The sequence below is a fragment of the Clavelina lepadiformis genome, chromosome 1 (assembly GCF_947623445.1).
Source record: "Clavelina lepadiformis chromosome 1, kaClaLepa1.1, whole genome shotgun sequence".
NCBI lineage: Eukaryota > Metazoa > Chordata > Ascidiacea > Aplousobranchia > Clavelinidae > Clavelina > Clavelina lepadiformis.
In genome coordinates this window covers 28,098,514-28,117,128 of record NC_135240.1, presented here as the reverse complement: position 1 = coordinate 28,117,128, position 18,615 = coordinate 28,098,514, and the positions used below count along the sequence as shown (strand labels likewise).

Below are 18,615 nucleotides of genomic sequence, written 5' to 3'. Positions count from 1 at the left end.
GCCCAGACCCCAAATATCTTGGAATAATCTCGAACAGTTCGCTCACGTTTTGCCGATAACTTGAGTCACTACGCAAGAAACGTACATCCCGGGTCCCCCTGAAAAGAGAAATGATGACCTCATGCATGGTCACTTGGCTGTTACTCTTCGTACAACAGCTGTGGTTCTACTATACCCCATCGCTGAGTAGCTTCCTGCGCATGTGTAAGGGATTACATCGCACAATCACCAAATACATATTGTCATAAACGGTGTTTTGCACACTACGACGTTTAACGTATTGTACTGGATATCTGGGTCCCACACCACTGGAGAACATTCTCTTCCTTGCGGCCAGTTCAGTTCAGTTCGGCCAGTTTAACAAGCTACGGGCATCCAACCTCCTGGGTTTCACCGCGATAAAGCCATTCTTTCCTTTGCTCTTCTGGCGACAAAGCCAACCCGTCAGCTTCACCCGAAGCTTTCTGTCTTTGCAGACATACAATACCGACGACTAAAAGCAAAACAGCTGTTGGTACCGACCAAAATTCAGTTACGAGAACAAGCCGAAAATCCAAAGCGGCTTCTTGGACCAACCATAAATAAAACATGGAGTGGCAGGAAAACCCTACCCAGACTTGGCAAATTCAGTACCGACGCGCAGTCCAAAACAATCGGATTTTGTTGCTCAGGATGGCCTGGGTACGACTTAACTCCTAGCTAACCGGTGTTTGGCATATCCGCTAAACTCGGTATGATCTGCGGGGTTTGATTGACAGTTGACACCACACAACGCTGTAGTTACTCCACACGTTTCCCAACATCTAGCTTGGTGGGCTGAGTAACAGCTGGGTCACACAACGACGAATACAGTTTTTTAGTTACTTACTAGGTGAAGATTTTGCCACAGAAATAAAAATTTTCCATCGTTGTAGCTGTAAGGGAGTACAACATCGTTTAAGTATTGACTCGTAACAATGTTGCAAGTTGCATTCTTGAGCGGACTGTTTTAAGCCGAATCGTGCATTGGTCATTCATTAAAGAAAAGCTACGGGATTTATTGTAAACCTTAACTTATAGCCTGTACTTAATTAAAAAACTTTTAACGTTGTTGCCTTGGCCAGTAAACGTATAGTAATGAGGAGTTTGTTGATCATAAGCAGTAGTAACCTAAATACAGGTTCAATCTTTTAAAAAATTTTGTTTATTGGCATGTTTTTTTGTGCAACTAAAGGCCTGACGTCGTGTTATGGCCACAGAAGAAGGGTTTTAATCGTTGGGATGCTGTTTCTTTTAGCGGAGTTTTATTTTAACCATCCATGTGCGTATCAACAACTCCTGCAAGTGCAATAACCATGTTCTTTAAGTTTTCAAAAATGTTTTCCGGCATAAATATTATTTGGTTCAGTATTACCGTTAACGCTTTCTGCGTTGGGTAGCCGTCGTTATAGCAAAACAAAGGGTTCAAGTCTTTGCTCGTTTTAGGTCAACGGGCATTGCCGATTTTTGCAATCATCATACTCTTTCTTTGAAATATTTCATAGGAACTATCACTGCCTGAGAAAAGCTACTGAGGCAAAACAAACATATGGCAAGTGTATATGTGATGAACGTGTAATACCCAAAATGCGTATAAAAATGGAAACAAGCTACTTAAACGTGATTTTGTGGCATAACTCGCTCACTGGCATGGGTTAAAACTACTTAGTTTAATCTTCATCTTCGTTATCTGAACATTCGCTTTCCGAGCCAAATCCAGTTAAAATTTCTTGAAGCTCAGAGAAATGTATTGGTTATTCACGTCCACCATCTTCAGTCTTCGTTAGGTCCATTTGCTTGAAAGGGTACTGGGCCCTTTATGAAACAAAGAAGTTCGACCTCTGCTTGCAACTGATGGGTAACCGCATATGGTTTCACAACCTTACAGCCTTCTGCAAGAATAGGTACTATGTCTATTTACTATTGACAGGCATTGATTTTAAACTGGCCCAGACCCGACAACCATTTAAAAAGTTATGCTTTTCATATCACTTTGTGGAACATTCTGGTACTTTTTATACACAGTTATCCAATGATGAATGTTTTTGTTAATCTTCTTGATGCTTCGCACTAACCGTTGAACAATTGTTTAACCAGCTGAAAAATCATCATGTACTAAGTTAGAAACAATAGAACAGTAGCTTTATCTACCTGTATAACGTACCTCTATGCATAGTGCATGCACAAACTACCTGGGTATTTTTGAATGAAAGTAGACAAAAAAAAATTTTTAATATTTAATTAATAAATATTCTCCAAAATTTCTGTTCTTTTTTTCGTCATGGCACTTGATAAATATGTAAGCATTGTATCATTTGTTACTTTCCAACATCAATGTGTGAGTTAAACTTTACCACAGGAACTTTTCTTAATGGTTCCTTATATTGCAGTAGTGGGACGTTACAATATTTGTTTAGGTTTTGGCATGGAGAGCTATTGTAGTAATTTAATTTAACACTGATATGTCCTTCAACTCACTTAGCAATTTGGTCAACTTTTCCAGAAAGTATGTCAGACGCTGTGTCCTCTCTCAGACCTTCAACTTTTTCTCTACAAATTAACAATATTATATATACATATACAATTATACATAATTCTAATTCTATACTTCTATTCCTAAAGGCATTAGTACTTAAATTTGTACGTTCAACAGTTTCGCAACTTTCAGTTTTCCAATACAATCTACAAACAGGAACTAGCATAAATTTTATAAACAAAAACTTTGTATTGAGAAATGTAAACATTCAGAAAACATTTAGTCAACTCACTTCAACCAATAGTATTCTTGTAGTTTTAGTGAGTATTCTTCTACCCAAGAAAAGGATGCCATTTCAGCAGAAGAACACGACTCTGGTTGCAAAGCTATTGCTTTTAACGGATGTTGTATTAATTTTCCTGCAAGGTTTAAAGTGTAATGCTACACTCTCATTTCTGAAAATAAATAACAAGGAACATAATTATACAAATATTTGTGAAAGTTTAGTTAAACTCGCAGTTTGTGAAGATTGACTACCTATTTTTAATATTTCTATACAGTAAATAGTGTAATACTAGTTTTAGTGGAAGTAAAAAAATGTAATTGTTTCTAATTACCATCCATATGTCTGGCAAATGATACCAAACAAAAGAATGACAGTTATCCTTGCACTGACAACAGTAACATACTTTTGGCCCACAATCTCCACCACACATTATGTTGACAACTTCTTTAAAGCAGACACAGCAAGGGTGTCGCTCAGGCGATTAAAGGGTTATGGAAAACTTAAACAACTTTTCTTTAAGTGATCGCCAATCTGAAAACCGATTCTCTGATTTCGTAACTCAAGTTTTCTTGCAACCCTGTGATAAAATGAAAACCAATATTCATTATTCAAAGTGAATGTTAAGTGAATATTTCCAGTAAAAAAAATTGAATAGAAATGTCAAATATGTTGGAAATCTCTTTACTAATTAGTAATTACTTTCATTCACCTCCACAAGAACTGTTAACATTACTAGTGCTTGGCATTTCAGGATTTGTAGCAGTTATATTAACTCCCACAGAACCTCATGTAATTCTGTGACTGTTTGTATTGGCGTTCAACAATGGACCAAATGTTTTGCAAAAGAGGCAAACCAGTCATGTTCTTTTTTGGGTCCTTTTATCCAATATCGAAAATTAGCTTTTGTTGTTGCCTATGCAATGCAAAATATATCATTAATAAATTGTAACCACTATTATTGCTGGCCCATGTAGCAAAAATAACAGGACTACCCTGATTAAGATTAGCGAATTATTGGTATTAAGGCTTGAAACTGGTATGACAACTAATTTATTGCTATCTTATTAGCTATCCTTTTTAAACAGACTTTGCATAAAAAAGTGTAAAAAACAAATAAGTGTTTCTCCAAACCTTGGTATTTTCTTCTCATTTACTTCACGATACTTTGATAATTGCCTGGTGAAACACAACAAAATATATGCAATATGTCAGTAAGTAATGACAAAACACATGCAATATGTTCCGTTCTTAACTTCATTTGTCATCACCAATGCTACGTAAGTAGCAAACCAAAAGATGTAGGCTACTTGAAACCAAGTACATCTTTCCACATCTTACAGTAGACGTACTTGCTCCTTTTAATTTTCCCATTCCTTGACATGTAGGTCAAGTTTCTATTTGCAGTAAACATACAGGCAAATTCTTGTGCTATAAATATTTTAGTCTAATAATAACAACAATAAATTCAAACCTGCAAGTAGTGAGGAGTTAAGTAAAAGTATGCACATAGTCATTTGAAATTGACACACTACCAAGTCATTTAGATATTGTTGTGTAATTTCTATTAGCTGTAAAACCCATATCTGAAGTCAAACTAACATGAATACTTTCTAATGCACATATAAATATACTGTATACGATTGCACAAAAGTTGAGAATACCCAGTCTCAATATCTGTCTATGTCAAAAAATTTATGATACAGGTGCCGTGACTTATGACTTACAATACAGCATTGAAGATTATATTAACGTTTGGTCAAGTATACATAAGTTACCCATATTTACGAGTGATTCGCACAAGCAAGCTGGGGGTGCATCCCATACTGTCTATTTTTTACCTGGATACCGTTGCAGTGACTTGCTTGCCACGACAATTTGATATGAAATATATCACAAACACAAAGTATACACAGCTCAACAATATATTTAATACTCGAAAGCTCCTATCGCCGAGTTAGGTGGGAGTTATACACATTTTTTTGGGTCTGGTTAGCAAGTGGCCCACAAAATATATTCATAAACAACAAAACGTTTTCGCGCATATAATTTCTGTTCATGAAAGAATTGCATAGATTGGTAATATCCCAAAGAACCGCTGATTTACAACAACTATTATAAAAAAGGGTAAAATTTAATCTGCCTATAAAGAAGTTAGATAGAATACTGACATTTTATGTTAAATTTAAGCAATTTAAGTTAAGTTGCTACTACGATAAACAGCAAATATTTACAAAGTTCATGTCATTACAATTGAGAACACAGGGACTGGAGTATGAACTATACAAAACTCACAGGCGCTGGGGCTGCTGATACATGATGTCTAATCTAGTCTTTAAAATCCTGTGCCTGTAATAAAAGTCTGTATGATGTGAGGAAAACCTTAATCTTCAAACAGCTACTTATAAACTAGCTGTAATATGCACAAAATGCCAACTCAAAGGTGTAGCAGTTAAATCACCTGGCTCGGCTTGCTACCGTCCTAGTTAGCTGTTCCAAATTCATTCTACAGTTTCAAATTCGAGAAATACAATATAAAACAATCAATTAAAAAAGTTGAAACTTGGACTAAGACAAGGTCAGTATCAAGACTCAAGTCAAGCTGTGCAAAGATTTTTCTCAATCCTAGGATAAAGGTTGTGATTCCGTACCATAGAAGTTGTTTATTCTCTCTACCGCTGTAACCAGTATGTTAAAGAAGTAAAATGCAGCTCTGAGATGTAGAGGTATAGCAAAATCCAAAGCAGCAGTGAAACCAACATAAAAGAATTTTATGAAACTTTAATAATTGCGTTTATTTATACTGTATTACTGGTATTAGTGACCAGACTAACCATTTATTCATCTTTTTTGTTTGGTTGCAATATCCTTGCACATTTTAAGCCCTTGGGCTTTGCTGCCATTTCCCTCTCATTGTTTGCTGGTGGAAATTTATTTTATTTTATAACACTACACTGACTAGCATTGTTTTTTTCGTCCCGCTACCACAGACAATGACAATTTCACAAACAATAGAAAACAACTGACCATTTATATTTATGCCACTCTTGCTGTATCACCGTTTTGTTTAAAGAGTCAATATCACTATAAGTACATCATGCAGCCTGTTGTTTAAAAAAGGCGGCTAGATTAAAAGAAAGGTTATAAAAAAGTTGATTTTAGTTATTTAAGGTTTAACTGAAGCTACATTAAACCTGCTGGAAGGAAGATTTAGGTTAGTAACACGTACCAGTATATTATGGAATGATGTTTAAGCTAGGTTCACAAGGAACTGTAAAAAATAGCTTCAAACGCATGATGTTTTCCGGCAAATTAGTGACAGCCTTTTGTTTATTTCATTATTTATTTCTATTAAAAACTCAGTCTAATTTAAGATAAATTATGCTACCTAATGTTGATGTAATATAACAACATGTTTAACCGATTAAGAAATAATACAATCAAGAGGAATCAATATCAATTATTTGTGTTTGTTAAAGTCAAGACGACCCGACAAGTAGACAGCAGAGCAAGGTTATCTTCACAACTACTCAACTGTAATCGTTAAACACTGAGTAAACATACCTTTCTATTGACAGACTAGCCTAATTGTCGTTTACCATATTTATATTTGAAGTGTTTTCTTCAACAGCCACAGGCTAACGAAGTGGGCTAGAAAAATACCAATAGCGTAACAGGCTGGGCATGTACTGTAGTAGCTTTTTCTGAATTCAGAATCAGGCCAGACTGGAAATCATGGCACTTTTCGACAAGATATTAAGGTTGCAAGATGGCCAGTAATGGAAAGGCCGGGTGCAGAATGAATAAATTTGGGTGCACTTTGCCGTCTGGTAGGCAAAATGCAGAAACTGTGGGCTCCGTTTTCAAGAGGTAATGTCTACATGTGAAACGTTCGGGTGTAGCAAGCACAGTCTTCAAAAATCTTGAGGATGTAGTCGCCACGCATTCCACAATGGATAGCTAGCAGCCGGTGAGATAGTTGCCCAAACCATAGAAGAGTTTGGCATAGAAGTATACAGATAGGTATAATCTAGTGCTGACATTTAGTACAGACTTACCAGTAGTCCAGTGCTGCACCGACATATTAGAAGGTTTGCAACTAGGCTAGGCCTAGAAGGGTCACAATGTTAAATATTGCGTCTATGATGATTGCCATGTAGTGATTGTCAACGTCCCGGACTGCTAATTGTAGTCGTTTCTAGCAAGATCTTGTGTTCGTCCTTTGGTTGTTCACTGTTAGACCCAATAATTGAGTTGGCAGCTTCTGTCCCCATTATTAAGTGCGAAAATGCACCTAAAGCTGTCAATTCCGAAGTGCGTCAGCGCCCTACCTTATGCGAGATAACACTATTTATTATAGATGCACTGAAGTCACTCCAACGGTTGTAACTGCATTACCAATGCCATTTGCACAGATAAACCTATGCTATATGCTAAACTAACGAGTAATCACACTGTACTATGCTGTAGTTCGTATCAACACAACAGCCTATAGATCTCAATAATGTACAGCAGTAGCCTTCACCGTACAATGACCAGCCATAGTTTCACATAAAATGGATTACTCATTCCAACACGATTAGCCTTACAACAATTACTTTGAAAGATGGAAATATTCTTTTTAGCCCATACGAATGGGTAATCCGTGCATTCCTTTTTCCCTTTCCTATGGGCTAATCCTTGACGAAGCGGGTGCTTAAACAGAGTCACGGCAGGTGACCTGTTGTTGCACATTGGTAAACAGCACAAGTTTGCCATTATTTCAGACTATTTAGCTTATTTCAATAACTCAAAACCTGCATGCAACATAAGACCTGTACTATTGAGTCTTAATCTGTAAAGTTTTTATTCTGCGCGTGGAGCGTAATTTTATGCGCAGATGAAACAATACAATATGACTCGGTTTATCTAAATTTTTCATCCATTCATTTTATTTTTCACCTTAAATGTGGTGAACGAAAAAATCTTCCCGCGCAACTCAAGTAGGCTAAGCCATGCCTTGATACAAAACAGCAGCATTATCAGTTCAATGAACTGAAACTAAGTTAATTGCTGAACCTAAAACTACCACCTGATTTCATTAATTAATTTCAATTAAAATTAACACCTATTGGATCCCAATAACTGCACCCTAATAATAAGACTAATCTGTTCCAGCAGCAAACAGATCTGAAAATCATTGTCGTCGTCTGCATGTATATGCTCATGAATATGCTCCAAGAGAATAAAAGAAAGAAACATGACGTCATGCGCAAAAGAGAAGTTTCTACTCATGTATTTAAATCTCTTTGATTAGGCCTACTTATACGTAAAACCCGGTGCTTATCCAATACAAATTATGGCCGGTACTTACATATAATCGAAGAACACGGTTCTTGTATAATATACATATTAAAGTCGGTGCTTGTATATTTGTATTTAACATTCGGTTATCTTTGCCCAGCAGAAGACAAATTAGGGAATGAAAGTTTAAAGGTTTGGTATTCAATAGCTCAAAAGTATGATACTGTAACTTTAATGAATGCCTATATACTCGAAAAGAAAATACCGAACACAAGTTACACTAGTTGGCCTATTTATTGCGTTACAAACTAAGGTCGGCTGCATCTGTTGTTTGATGTCAGCTACAAAACCGGTGTCGTGCAGCATTTGTTCAAGACATTGTGATGTAGATATATCGCATGCCTCTGCGTTTTCCGCTCAAAAACCTTGGAGATTACCGTCGATTTGAGAGAAAACTTTCAACATGAAAAACTTAACTTGCAAACAAGAAAACAAAACATGCAGGGAAAGTAAATCTTTAATCAGAACATTTACGCTTGATTAAGTTTCCTCATAGTTTCCTTATACTGTATCCGAATATATAGTTTCCTTATACTGTATCCGAATATGTTTTCCTTGTCCGCCATTACTTTTACCATTTCGCTAAGTGAAGTAATGCATAGATTTTCTACAGATATTACTTTACAAATATATGAAATTGCGATTACATTAATGCAAAATCTATATCATAAAACTTGGACAGGTATGAAAGCTGCTCTTGGACTAAAGCAACGCTACACAGACGATCTCTCAGCTATTTCACCAACATTGTGCCGGTGATGAAAACTTTCATTGCCTTAGACAAAGAGCAAACATCTTGGGTAAATCTTTGGTTAAACTTATTCTAAAATTCTTTAACATTGTTGTCGAAGAGCGTCTTACAATGAGTTTCAGACGCGCTACTTAATTTTGCGTGACAAGTGCTTCGTATCTTTGAGTATATATATTACATACGAAGCTGTATTGGATGCGGCGTCCCGTCAAACAGGGTAAAATTAAGATTTCTATGATTCTGTTGACAAAAACATTTAAATACCAAACTAGACCAATCAGAGAGCTGTATGGTTGTTTTTGTTTTGTAAGCTTGGGAATTACCCTACCCGTTGGAGTGCTTGAATAACCTAACGTACTAGGTCGCGTGCAAACTGCAAACTTAAGCTAAAAATTGCTCTGAAAGTAACAAAATTGGGTTTTTGGGTCAAAACATTTGGTGTGGATAATGCGCCACTATTACAAAATCTGAAACATGTTTTTTTAAAGCAAGTTATGGAAAGTGAGTCCAAGCTTTATCCTTACGAAAACCACGCAATGAACGTTCAAATTGAAGAGAAACTGACATTTACACTCTGGTTAGTGTATACCACAATTATCTTATTTATTGCAATCTGACTTTTAAGAACAATTAAAAGTTGACCAATTAGAACATGTTTTGACGTCATGTGAAAGCACAGTAAGTGTATTAAAGTACCACCACTTTTAAAGTACCACCTATAACCCAAGAGTGACTTATTGCAAGTTGATGCACAAGCAAACTTGTAATTGGAAAATTTAAAAAAAGTACGCCTAATTAGGACAATTGACAATACCATTTGAATGACATTTCAAAAATATATTTGACATTTTTACATTTGTAACCTGTTTGCTGGGGAAAGTAAATGAACATGCAAAACTGTGAAATGCTTGGCAATATATAGAACCTGTTAAAAAACTAGAAGCATTCAAAAACGGTGCAATCAACAAAACTCACATGAAATTGAGATAAACATGTGCTAGCATTGCTATGTAAAGCAAAGAAGCATTGCTTATTTGCGAGCAATGTGAATAATAACATTACGATAACTCTGTACGTAATTAAATAACAAAAACACATTTAAAAAGGTTTATTAAAGTTAAATCTCTTGATTGCATCATGTACATTTATAACAGAACATATTAACACGTTAACTGAAAACTTCACAAAAAAACAAAAGCAAAGTTCTTGTGGAATCAGATCACTGACTGCTTTTAATACAAAGTCCACCAGTCTACGACCTGGTTGACACTCTACAGTTGAATATGGAGCGGGTTATGTTATGAACATATGATACGTATACAGAAATATGAAGAAACTAGAAAAATTAATACATAAATCCAAAGACATCGCAATCAGCAAAAACCAAAACAAAATGATACAAACATTCTAAAATCTTTGATATTTCGAAACATGAGTTTTGCAAATTTTTTATAATGATACAAGATCTTTATGGCACAAAACATAATAATCATAAATATATAACAAATAACAAATCACCAAACTAGCTTTATGTGATATAAGGATTAATGTTAACATTACTATAACTTTGAATGTAATAAAATACCAAAATATTGTCCCATGTACATTTATAATAGATGCGATTAACACCTAAATCAAAAACTTCATCAAAAACTTACTCTGTTTCCTCATTCAATCGAAATGTCAATGTCAGACTTTTCATGATATTACTGTATATTTGAATTATTCCAACAAAACACGGAACAGAAGTAATTCAAACCAAACTGCTGCACCAAATTAAACTGTTGCATATACCAAGTCAAAAGTTACATTTGCACAGTTTTTGTATGTTATAAAAACTTACCTTTGATAGCTTCAATATGAGGAGAAACAAATGCAATCTCCAAATGAACTTCCTTAATACAAATGTCAATTTCAGACTTTCATGTTATTGTTCCAATATTTCCTCATTTGGCATTGAACTGTTCATGGTTTTACATTTCTTTATTTCTTCAAGAAGAATAATCCTTGAAGCCTTGAATCTTTCATGTTTTCTTGCATTTGTCAAATTCCAACTTCATATCTTGTCACATAGAATTTAATTCTTTTAAAATTATATCACTGATTCTTTTTAAAATAATCTTGACATGCTTATCACTTGGATGACACTCCATTCTAAACTATGATGTGACTAGCTAAAACCAAAAAAACAAAAATGATATTTACTGAAGCGTTCGATGGACACAAAATGAATGACATTTCATGATTATACATGACATTGTTTATATTTCACATGAATATGATATCACATGAATGAGAACAACATGTGCTGGCATTGCATGTGAAGCAAAGAAGCATTGCTGATGTGCAACATATGCTAATGGTGACATCACAATAACAAAAACCAAAAACATGTTTAAAAGGTTCATTAAAGTTAAAATTCATGATTGAAACCTCTACGTTTGTAACGAATCAAACGAACTCGTTAACTGAATATTTCACAAAAAGTCAAAAGCAAAGTTCTTTTGAAATCAGATCACTGAGTGCTTTTAATACAATGTCCACCAGTCTACAATTTGGTTGGTACGTCATACTTGAACATAGTGCGGTTTATACTTATGATGTGTTTAATAAGAAAATGAATGTGAATAGCAGGAAACTGCATATGACGTGAATACAGAAATATAAAGAAACTGGGAAAATTATTACATCGAACCAAAGACAAAGACATTGCAATCAGCGAAAATCAAGACAGAATGAAACAAACATTCAAAAATGGTTCACATTTCGTAATATGACTTTTGCAAATGTTAAAAAATGAAGCAAAATTTTGATAGGGCAAAACATAATAATCATTGGCATAAATAACAAATCACAGAAATTGCTTTATGTGGAGGAAATATTAATGCTAACATTGCTGTAGCTTTGAATGCAAACAAATATCAAAACATTGACACATCTACATTTATAATAAATCTGATTAACACCTAAACGAAAAATTTCATTAAGGGCACTCTTCAGTGTGGACTTTCATGTGACATTGCAAATGGCCGTTTTGTGAAAATGCTTTACAGCAAACTTTGCATTGAAAAGGGCGCTCTACAGTATGAACTTTCATATGTTGCTTCAAAGTGCTGTTTCGTGAAAATGATTTGCAACAAATTTTGCATTGATAATGGCGTTCTCCAGTGTGGACTTTCATATGTTGCTTCAAAGTGCTGTTTAGTGAAAACGATTTGCAGCAAATCTTGCATTGATAAGGGCGCTCTCCAGTGTGGACTTTCATATGACGCTGCAAACTGCTGTTTTCTGAAAACGATTTGCAGCAAACATCGCATTGGTAAAAGCGCTCACCAGTGTGGATTTTCATATGACGCTGCAAATGGCTGCAAAGTGAAAAAGATTTACAACAAATTTTGCATTGATAAGGGCGCTCTCCAGTGTGAACTTTTATATGACGCTGCAAATGGCTGTTTAGCGAAAATGTTTTCAAACAAACATCACATTGATAAGAGCGCTCTCCAGTGTGAACTTTTATATGACGCTGCAAATGGCTATTTTGCGAAAATGATTTCAAACAAACATCACATTGATAAGAGCGCTCTCCAGTGTGAACTTTTATATGACGCTGCAAATGGCTATTTTGCGAAAATGATTTCAAACAAACATCACATTCATAAGGACGCTCTCCAGTGTGGATTTTAAAATGTTGCTTCAAAGTGTTATTTTGTGAAAAACATTTGCAACAAATTTTGCATTGATAAGAGCGCTCTCCAGTGTGGACTTTCATATGTTGCTTCAAAGTGTTGTTTTGTGAAAATGATTTGCAACAAACCTTGCATTGATAAGAGCGCTCTCCAGTGTGAACTTTCATATGTTGATTCAAATCGCTGTTTCGTGAAAATGATTTGCAACAAACAACACATTGATAAGGGCGCTCTCCAGTATGGAATTTCATATGAAGCTGCAAATGGCTGTTTCGTGAAAATGATTTGCAACAAACCTTGCATTGATAAGGACGTTCTCCAGTGTGGACTCTCATATGTTCCTTTAAAGTGTTGTTTCGTGAAAATGATTTGCAACAAACTCGACATTGATACAACTTTATACTCTTGTGAGTCTTTGAATGAATTTTCATGTTAGATTTTTGTGTAAAAGACTTATCACAAACCGTGCAACAGAAATGCTTTATTTTGTCAATTCGAACAATTGTTGAACATTTAACTTCTCCAAAATTGCTCTCACGATTTGTTATGTTTTTATCAGGAAATTTCGTAGCCAATTTGCTGTATTCCTCATGTGAGTTTTCCTTATTCAAGTTTTCAGAATCAACAACCTCATCATCGAATGTTGCATTCCCTTCATTCTCCAACTGAGGGAAAACATTATTTGACATGAGAGTAAATGTAGCATCTGTCTCAATCGGAAAAATTTCAATCTCCTGCAGTGACAAAGATGTTTCTTCAATAGCTTCAAGATGAGCTACAACTGATGCCTTCTCAGAATGAACTTCCTGAATACAAATGCTAGTATCAGACTCAGACTGAATAGCTGATGGTTGCAATGTTTCTTCAATTGGCATTGCATTGTTCATGGTTTCAGTTATCTTTGATTGTGCAAGAAGCTTTAAATACATGTCTTCCATGTTTTCTTGTATTTTGGCAAATTCCAACTTCACACCATCTTGTTGTATAGATTTTAAATCTTCTAAAATCATATCACTGATTCTTCTCAAAATAATCTTGACATGCTTACCACTTGGATGACACTCCATACTAAGCTATAAAGTTGCTAGCTAAAACAAAAAAAAAAACAGAAAATGATCTTTAATGTAGCGTTGGACGGATACCACATGAATGGCTAGGCTAGGATTATATGTGACATTGTTTATATTTGTAACTTATTTGCTGGGGAAGTAAATATAAGCAATGACATTCCTTTGTCTTCATTTTCTGCCGCGCGCATAATTGGTTGTGTGTTGGTTTTTATCTGTCCAACGTACTAACTCATTTCATCAAAGCATAATTTTAACAATGCACCTGCGGTGACATTCCTTTTTCTGTTTGTTTTCCCTTGTCTGCCTCGTACATAATCACGCCGCCTTAATTGATTTTTGCGTTTTATGTTGGTTTTCATCTGTACGCCGTTATTCAGTAGTAAGTGTAGTGTGGGCAGGTCGGCTGCTTAATGCTAAGACTTCATCTATATAAGTGTTATGTAGTTTACAGTCACGTCCTATGCAACTATTTATATTTTTTTTGGACTAGCAATTCTGTTTTAATAAACGTTAACTAGTATTAACACGTTAACTAAAAACTTCAAATAAAGTCCAAAGTAAAGTTTGAAAATTGGTCAATAGCTATTTTAGCCTATAGAAGTAGCCTATTTGTGAGAGTGTGGGGTTGGGTGCAAACAATTTTTAGGTTTTGATGAAATTAACGCAGTTATTCGCCGATAACTTTGCTCTCTTTGGTGAAGAATTAATATAATTCTTAAAATATTGTATTGTAGCTTTTATCAACATTAAAAATTTGTCATTCTTATTTTTCTTTGGGTCAAAGCAAAGTTCTTGTAAAATCAGATCACTGATTGCTTTCAATACAACGTCAACCAGTCTTCAATTTGGTTGAAACTCCATAGTTGAATATGGTGTGATTTATACTTATGACCTATTGTCAAAGAAAATGAATGTGAATAGAAGAAAACTGCATATGACGTGAACACAGAAATATAAAGAAACTGGGAAAATTATTACATCAATCCAGAGATATTGCAATCAGCGAAAATCAAGACAAAATGAAACAAACATCCAAAAATGGATCACATTTCGCAATATGAATTTTGCAAATGTTTAAAAATGAAAAGACTTTTATGGTGCAAAACAAAAGAATCGTTGGTATAAATAACATATCACCAAACTAGTTTTACTTGGTAGAAGTATTAATTAATACTAACATTACTATAGCGCCGAATGTAAACAAAAACCAAAACATTTCCACATCTACATATATGGGATCTGTATTCATAAGATTTGCAGTAAATATCCGAAATAGTTGTGTAATGACTCTAATGAGTGTTGAAAATTTACAAGTTAATAAATGAACAGACTGACATATAATTTTCTTAATCCAATTCATAATTTCCAATACCATCATTGTATCAAAGTGCTTTATCAAAAGGTACTTGTCGTGCGCGTGCTGGATGCTTACTGCCTATGTCTAGAGCAGGGGTGGGCAAACTACGGCCCGCATGCGGCCCGCCGGCACTTGCAGAAACTCCTACTCATCACTTATTGTTTTAATTAAACAGGTTACATGACAAAATATTATTCCCTTTACGAGTGTGTTTTTCTCTTCACTTTCAGTGCCTAAACACACACACGTCAGTCGCGCATGTATTGCAACATGCTTTCAGCAACTAGCCGTACACTTCTCACGCATTGTTTGATCATAAAATACAAATACGGTAGCGGCTACCGTAGGTCTTTGTGATGAAGATTGCGTAGCTTTAAACGTAACTGAGTGTGAAATGCAAAAATTGTGTTTAAAATGAATATGCGTTTATTTACACACCGGGTAAATTTTCCTACTTTGTAATGAGAGTGTGCGGCCCGCCGGCTGCAACATTTTTTCTAATGCGGCCCTCAGTACAAAAAGTTTGTCCACCCCTGGTCTAGAGTTTGGCAACAACAAATTTGGTGGCATGTGGTTGAGAAAATCTTTAACTTTGTTGAAGTTAAAAGAAGGATACAGCAAGCAACGTGTTCTTAAAGTTTTTACCGCATGATAAGCATTCATCAAGAAACTTTTTCGCTGACATGTTATATTCTGGGAATGAGTTCTTTCATTCAAGGTTTCAGAATCAACAACCTCGCTCTCAAATGCGGCACTTTCTTCATTCTATAACTTAAAGACAATTCTATTCAACATGGCAGTAATTTTGTCACAAGTATCAAAGGGTTTCATTAAAACCCGGTACTAGGCCGGTGCTTCAGCTCGCTACAATTAAACATTGTCCATTGCATAGACATCACATAAAATTAGAATTTCCAGTAAAGATTAAAAACGGCCAAGCTTGTATATTCGCAAAACCCGGCGCTTGGACTTTTGTAAAACCTTGTGCTTATGCCATACAATTAAAGACCGGTACTGGCATATTCGTAAAACTCGGTGCTTATACCATACATTTATACATCATGGCCGGTACTGGTATATTCGTAGAACACGGTTTCTTATAATGATCATATTAAAGCCGGTGCTTGCATATTCCTATTTCACCCTCGGATATCTTTGCCCCGCAGAAGACACACTAGGGAATGAAAGTTTAAAGGTTCTTTGAGTGGTATTCAATGGCTGAACAGTATGATACTGTAACTCTTTCGAATGCATGTATACTCGCAAAGAAAATACCGTACACAAGTTACAGATGTTGACCTACTTGAATGATTGAACAGACAATGAATTTACTGCGTCACAAAGTAAAGTCAATATTTGGCACTACATCGGCCTTAATATGTATTAAACAAGGTTAAACAAGAATGACAACTACATATACTGATTATGTTGAAGCTTCTTTAAGCGATTACATATAAACAGTACATTGGCACATCAACAGCATAAGATGTTGATTCAGCCATGTTGCAGCTATTAACTTAACACAGGAATTGATTGAATGACTGCGACTGACTTATGTAACATAGCCAGGCACAAAAATTATGTCGCGAATTTAAAACAATACACCGCAAAGTAATGATTACACTAGACGATACAAAATTCAATCACAAACAAAAGCAATGAGCAGGTTTGCAAAACCAGAATCTCGTCAGCATTTTTATGTCACGTTTCATGAAAGCAATTTCCGTAAACAAAACAGTATAATATCTCATTATCGTCACAACTTCTTTTATAGCACAAGCATACGTACTTATGTATGTGCAGTGTGAACAATGTTTCATGGTAGCGAGCTGAAAGCACAGGCAAGTGCCGCGGTTATCCTTTGCATGAGCTGAATCACTGGCAAGCAAAGGGCACTGCATTCTTTTTATATGCTTTTGTTTTTTTTACAATCCTAATATAAAGTGAAGGTTATTTTTGTGTTACATAAGTTGTTATATAGCTGTTTCTTCAATTCACATTCGTCTATGCACGGTGTAAATGTTCTTTGTTTCTGTAAGAAGACATTCTATAGTAAACCATAAAGTTGTCAGCAAATGAAAAATAAACAGTGATCTTGAAAATTTGTGCTTTAGGCCTACTTGTAGCAAGTTTTAAAACCTATGTTTAGAACAGTGTTTAGAATCACGATCACTTAGGCCTAACTAAATGCACGGTTTCAAATAATTTGCAAATCAGTTTTCCAGTCTAAGCGAACCTATATATTTTGGGGCTACCCGCTTTGCTACGATCTTTCCATGTACTTTTTACCATTAAGCATACACTTCAGGGCTCTCACAAATGCAAACCAGAAAATCCCTAAAGCTATGCCAAAAAATCCCTATATGGTATGAAAAATCCCTAAACCATAATTAGCGCGTTATACTATTATTTTATCACTAGGGCGATTATTTTTTGACCTAAAAACGAAAGTTTTTGACCTAAACATTGAAAATTTTGAGAAATTGTCACATTAAAAAACTTTTTTTTGACAAATTGTCACGTATGAAGAACTCAAGTAGGTAATTGACTACGTAGGTAATTAACTACGGTTAATTGTCGTAGAACCGTAATCCTCTACTCTACAGTCTACACCTATGTTCCCTCTAATTTTTTACGAATCTGAGCAAACACACTAACTCCCTGAGCGGTCCCTTGGACCACTGTGAGCAACATCCGATGTGCTTACTGTGGCCATTATTTTGCATTTATTTTATTTTCAATTCAGGTTGGATTTTTTTCTTGTGCGCAGGCGCAGCACAGATTTTCTGTGCGTGAAGAGTGAAGACCTTGTCAGTAGTGCACATTTGCGCATGCGCGCAGCTTAGAGGGAACATTGCTCTACACTCTAATCGCAATGCAGAATGCACACCAAGGATTCCTTGGCAAGGAAGCACATGTCAGAAGCATGACTAACATTGAAGTCTTAATACGTACTTTATACGTATCAACAATTTCAAAAATCCCCAAAAAATCCCTAAATCATCAAAATCCCTAAACTTGTCCCTAAAAGGGGCTAAAAGTTCCAATTTGGAACTAAATCCCTAAAAGTGAGAGCGCTGATACACTATAGCAGGGATCGGGAACCTTTTTGGCTAAGGAAGCCATGAAAGCTACATATTTTTAATTGTATTTCCATGAGAGCCATATAATATTTTTCAACACTTAGTGCAACTAACGTGTGCATTTTGAAGTAAAACCAACAATTTTAGACAACGGTAAATGTCTGAATTTATTCTTTAATAACCTGATTCTTACTGTTAATGCGACTTACAATCACAGAAAGGGTTTTATTCGTAACAATTGTGCTAAGAAATGCCAGCTCAGATTTATCTGCGAGCCAGATGTCGTCATCAAAAGAGCCACATCTGGCTCGCGAGCCATAGGTTCCCGACCTCTGCACTATAGAGTAGACTATACACTCAATCATATTAGATTTCTATGAATAATGAAAATTTTCAGAGTTTTATGGGTAGTCAAAAATCTGAAAATAAAAGTTAACCTCATAGAATGCCAACTTATTTTTTTTTATATTTTACTTTTCACTGGGTTAACACAGTTCAGCCACCATAATCTTTCTAGATTTCTATGATAAGATATTTAAGTATCAAAT

At 35.3% G+C, this 18,615-nt stretch overlaps 1 protein-coding gene and 1 long non-coding RNA gene across 5 annotated transcripts; both read right to left on the bottom strand.

Annotated features, from left to right (window-relative positions):
- Positions 1-1,577: 1,577 nt before the first annotated feature.
- LOC143462515 (uncharacterized) lies at positions 1,578-7,449 on the bottom strand. Of its 4 annotated transcripts, none has more exons than XR_013118176.1 (6): positions 4,130-7,449; positions 3,912-3,956; positions 3,184-3,357; positions 2,787-2,949; positions 2,497-2,568; positions 1,578-2,115 (listed from the first exon to the last, which is right to left on the bottom strand). It is a non-coding gene; the product is annotated as an uncharacterized LOC143462515 (long non-coding RNA). The 4 variants fall into 4 exon arrangements; XR_013118175.1 differs by having other exon boundaries at positions 3,112-3,357; positions 4,130-4,333; XR_013118179.1 differs by adding an exon at positions 3,490-3,693 and having other exon boundaries at positions 3,912-4,299.
- Positions 7,450-11,045: 3,596 nt separating this feature from the next.
- Positions 11,046-18,009, bottom strand: LOC143471427 (uncharacterized). Its single transcript, XM_076969882.1, has one exon. The coding sequence runs from the start codon at positions 13,622-13,624 to the stop codon at positions 11,855-11,857; it is 1,770 nt and encodes a 589-aa protein (XP_076825997.1). The 5' UTR covers positions 13,625-18,009; the 3' UTR covers positions 11,046-11,854.
- Between the last annotated feature and the right edge of the window lie 606 nt (positions 18,010-18,615).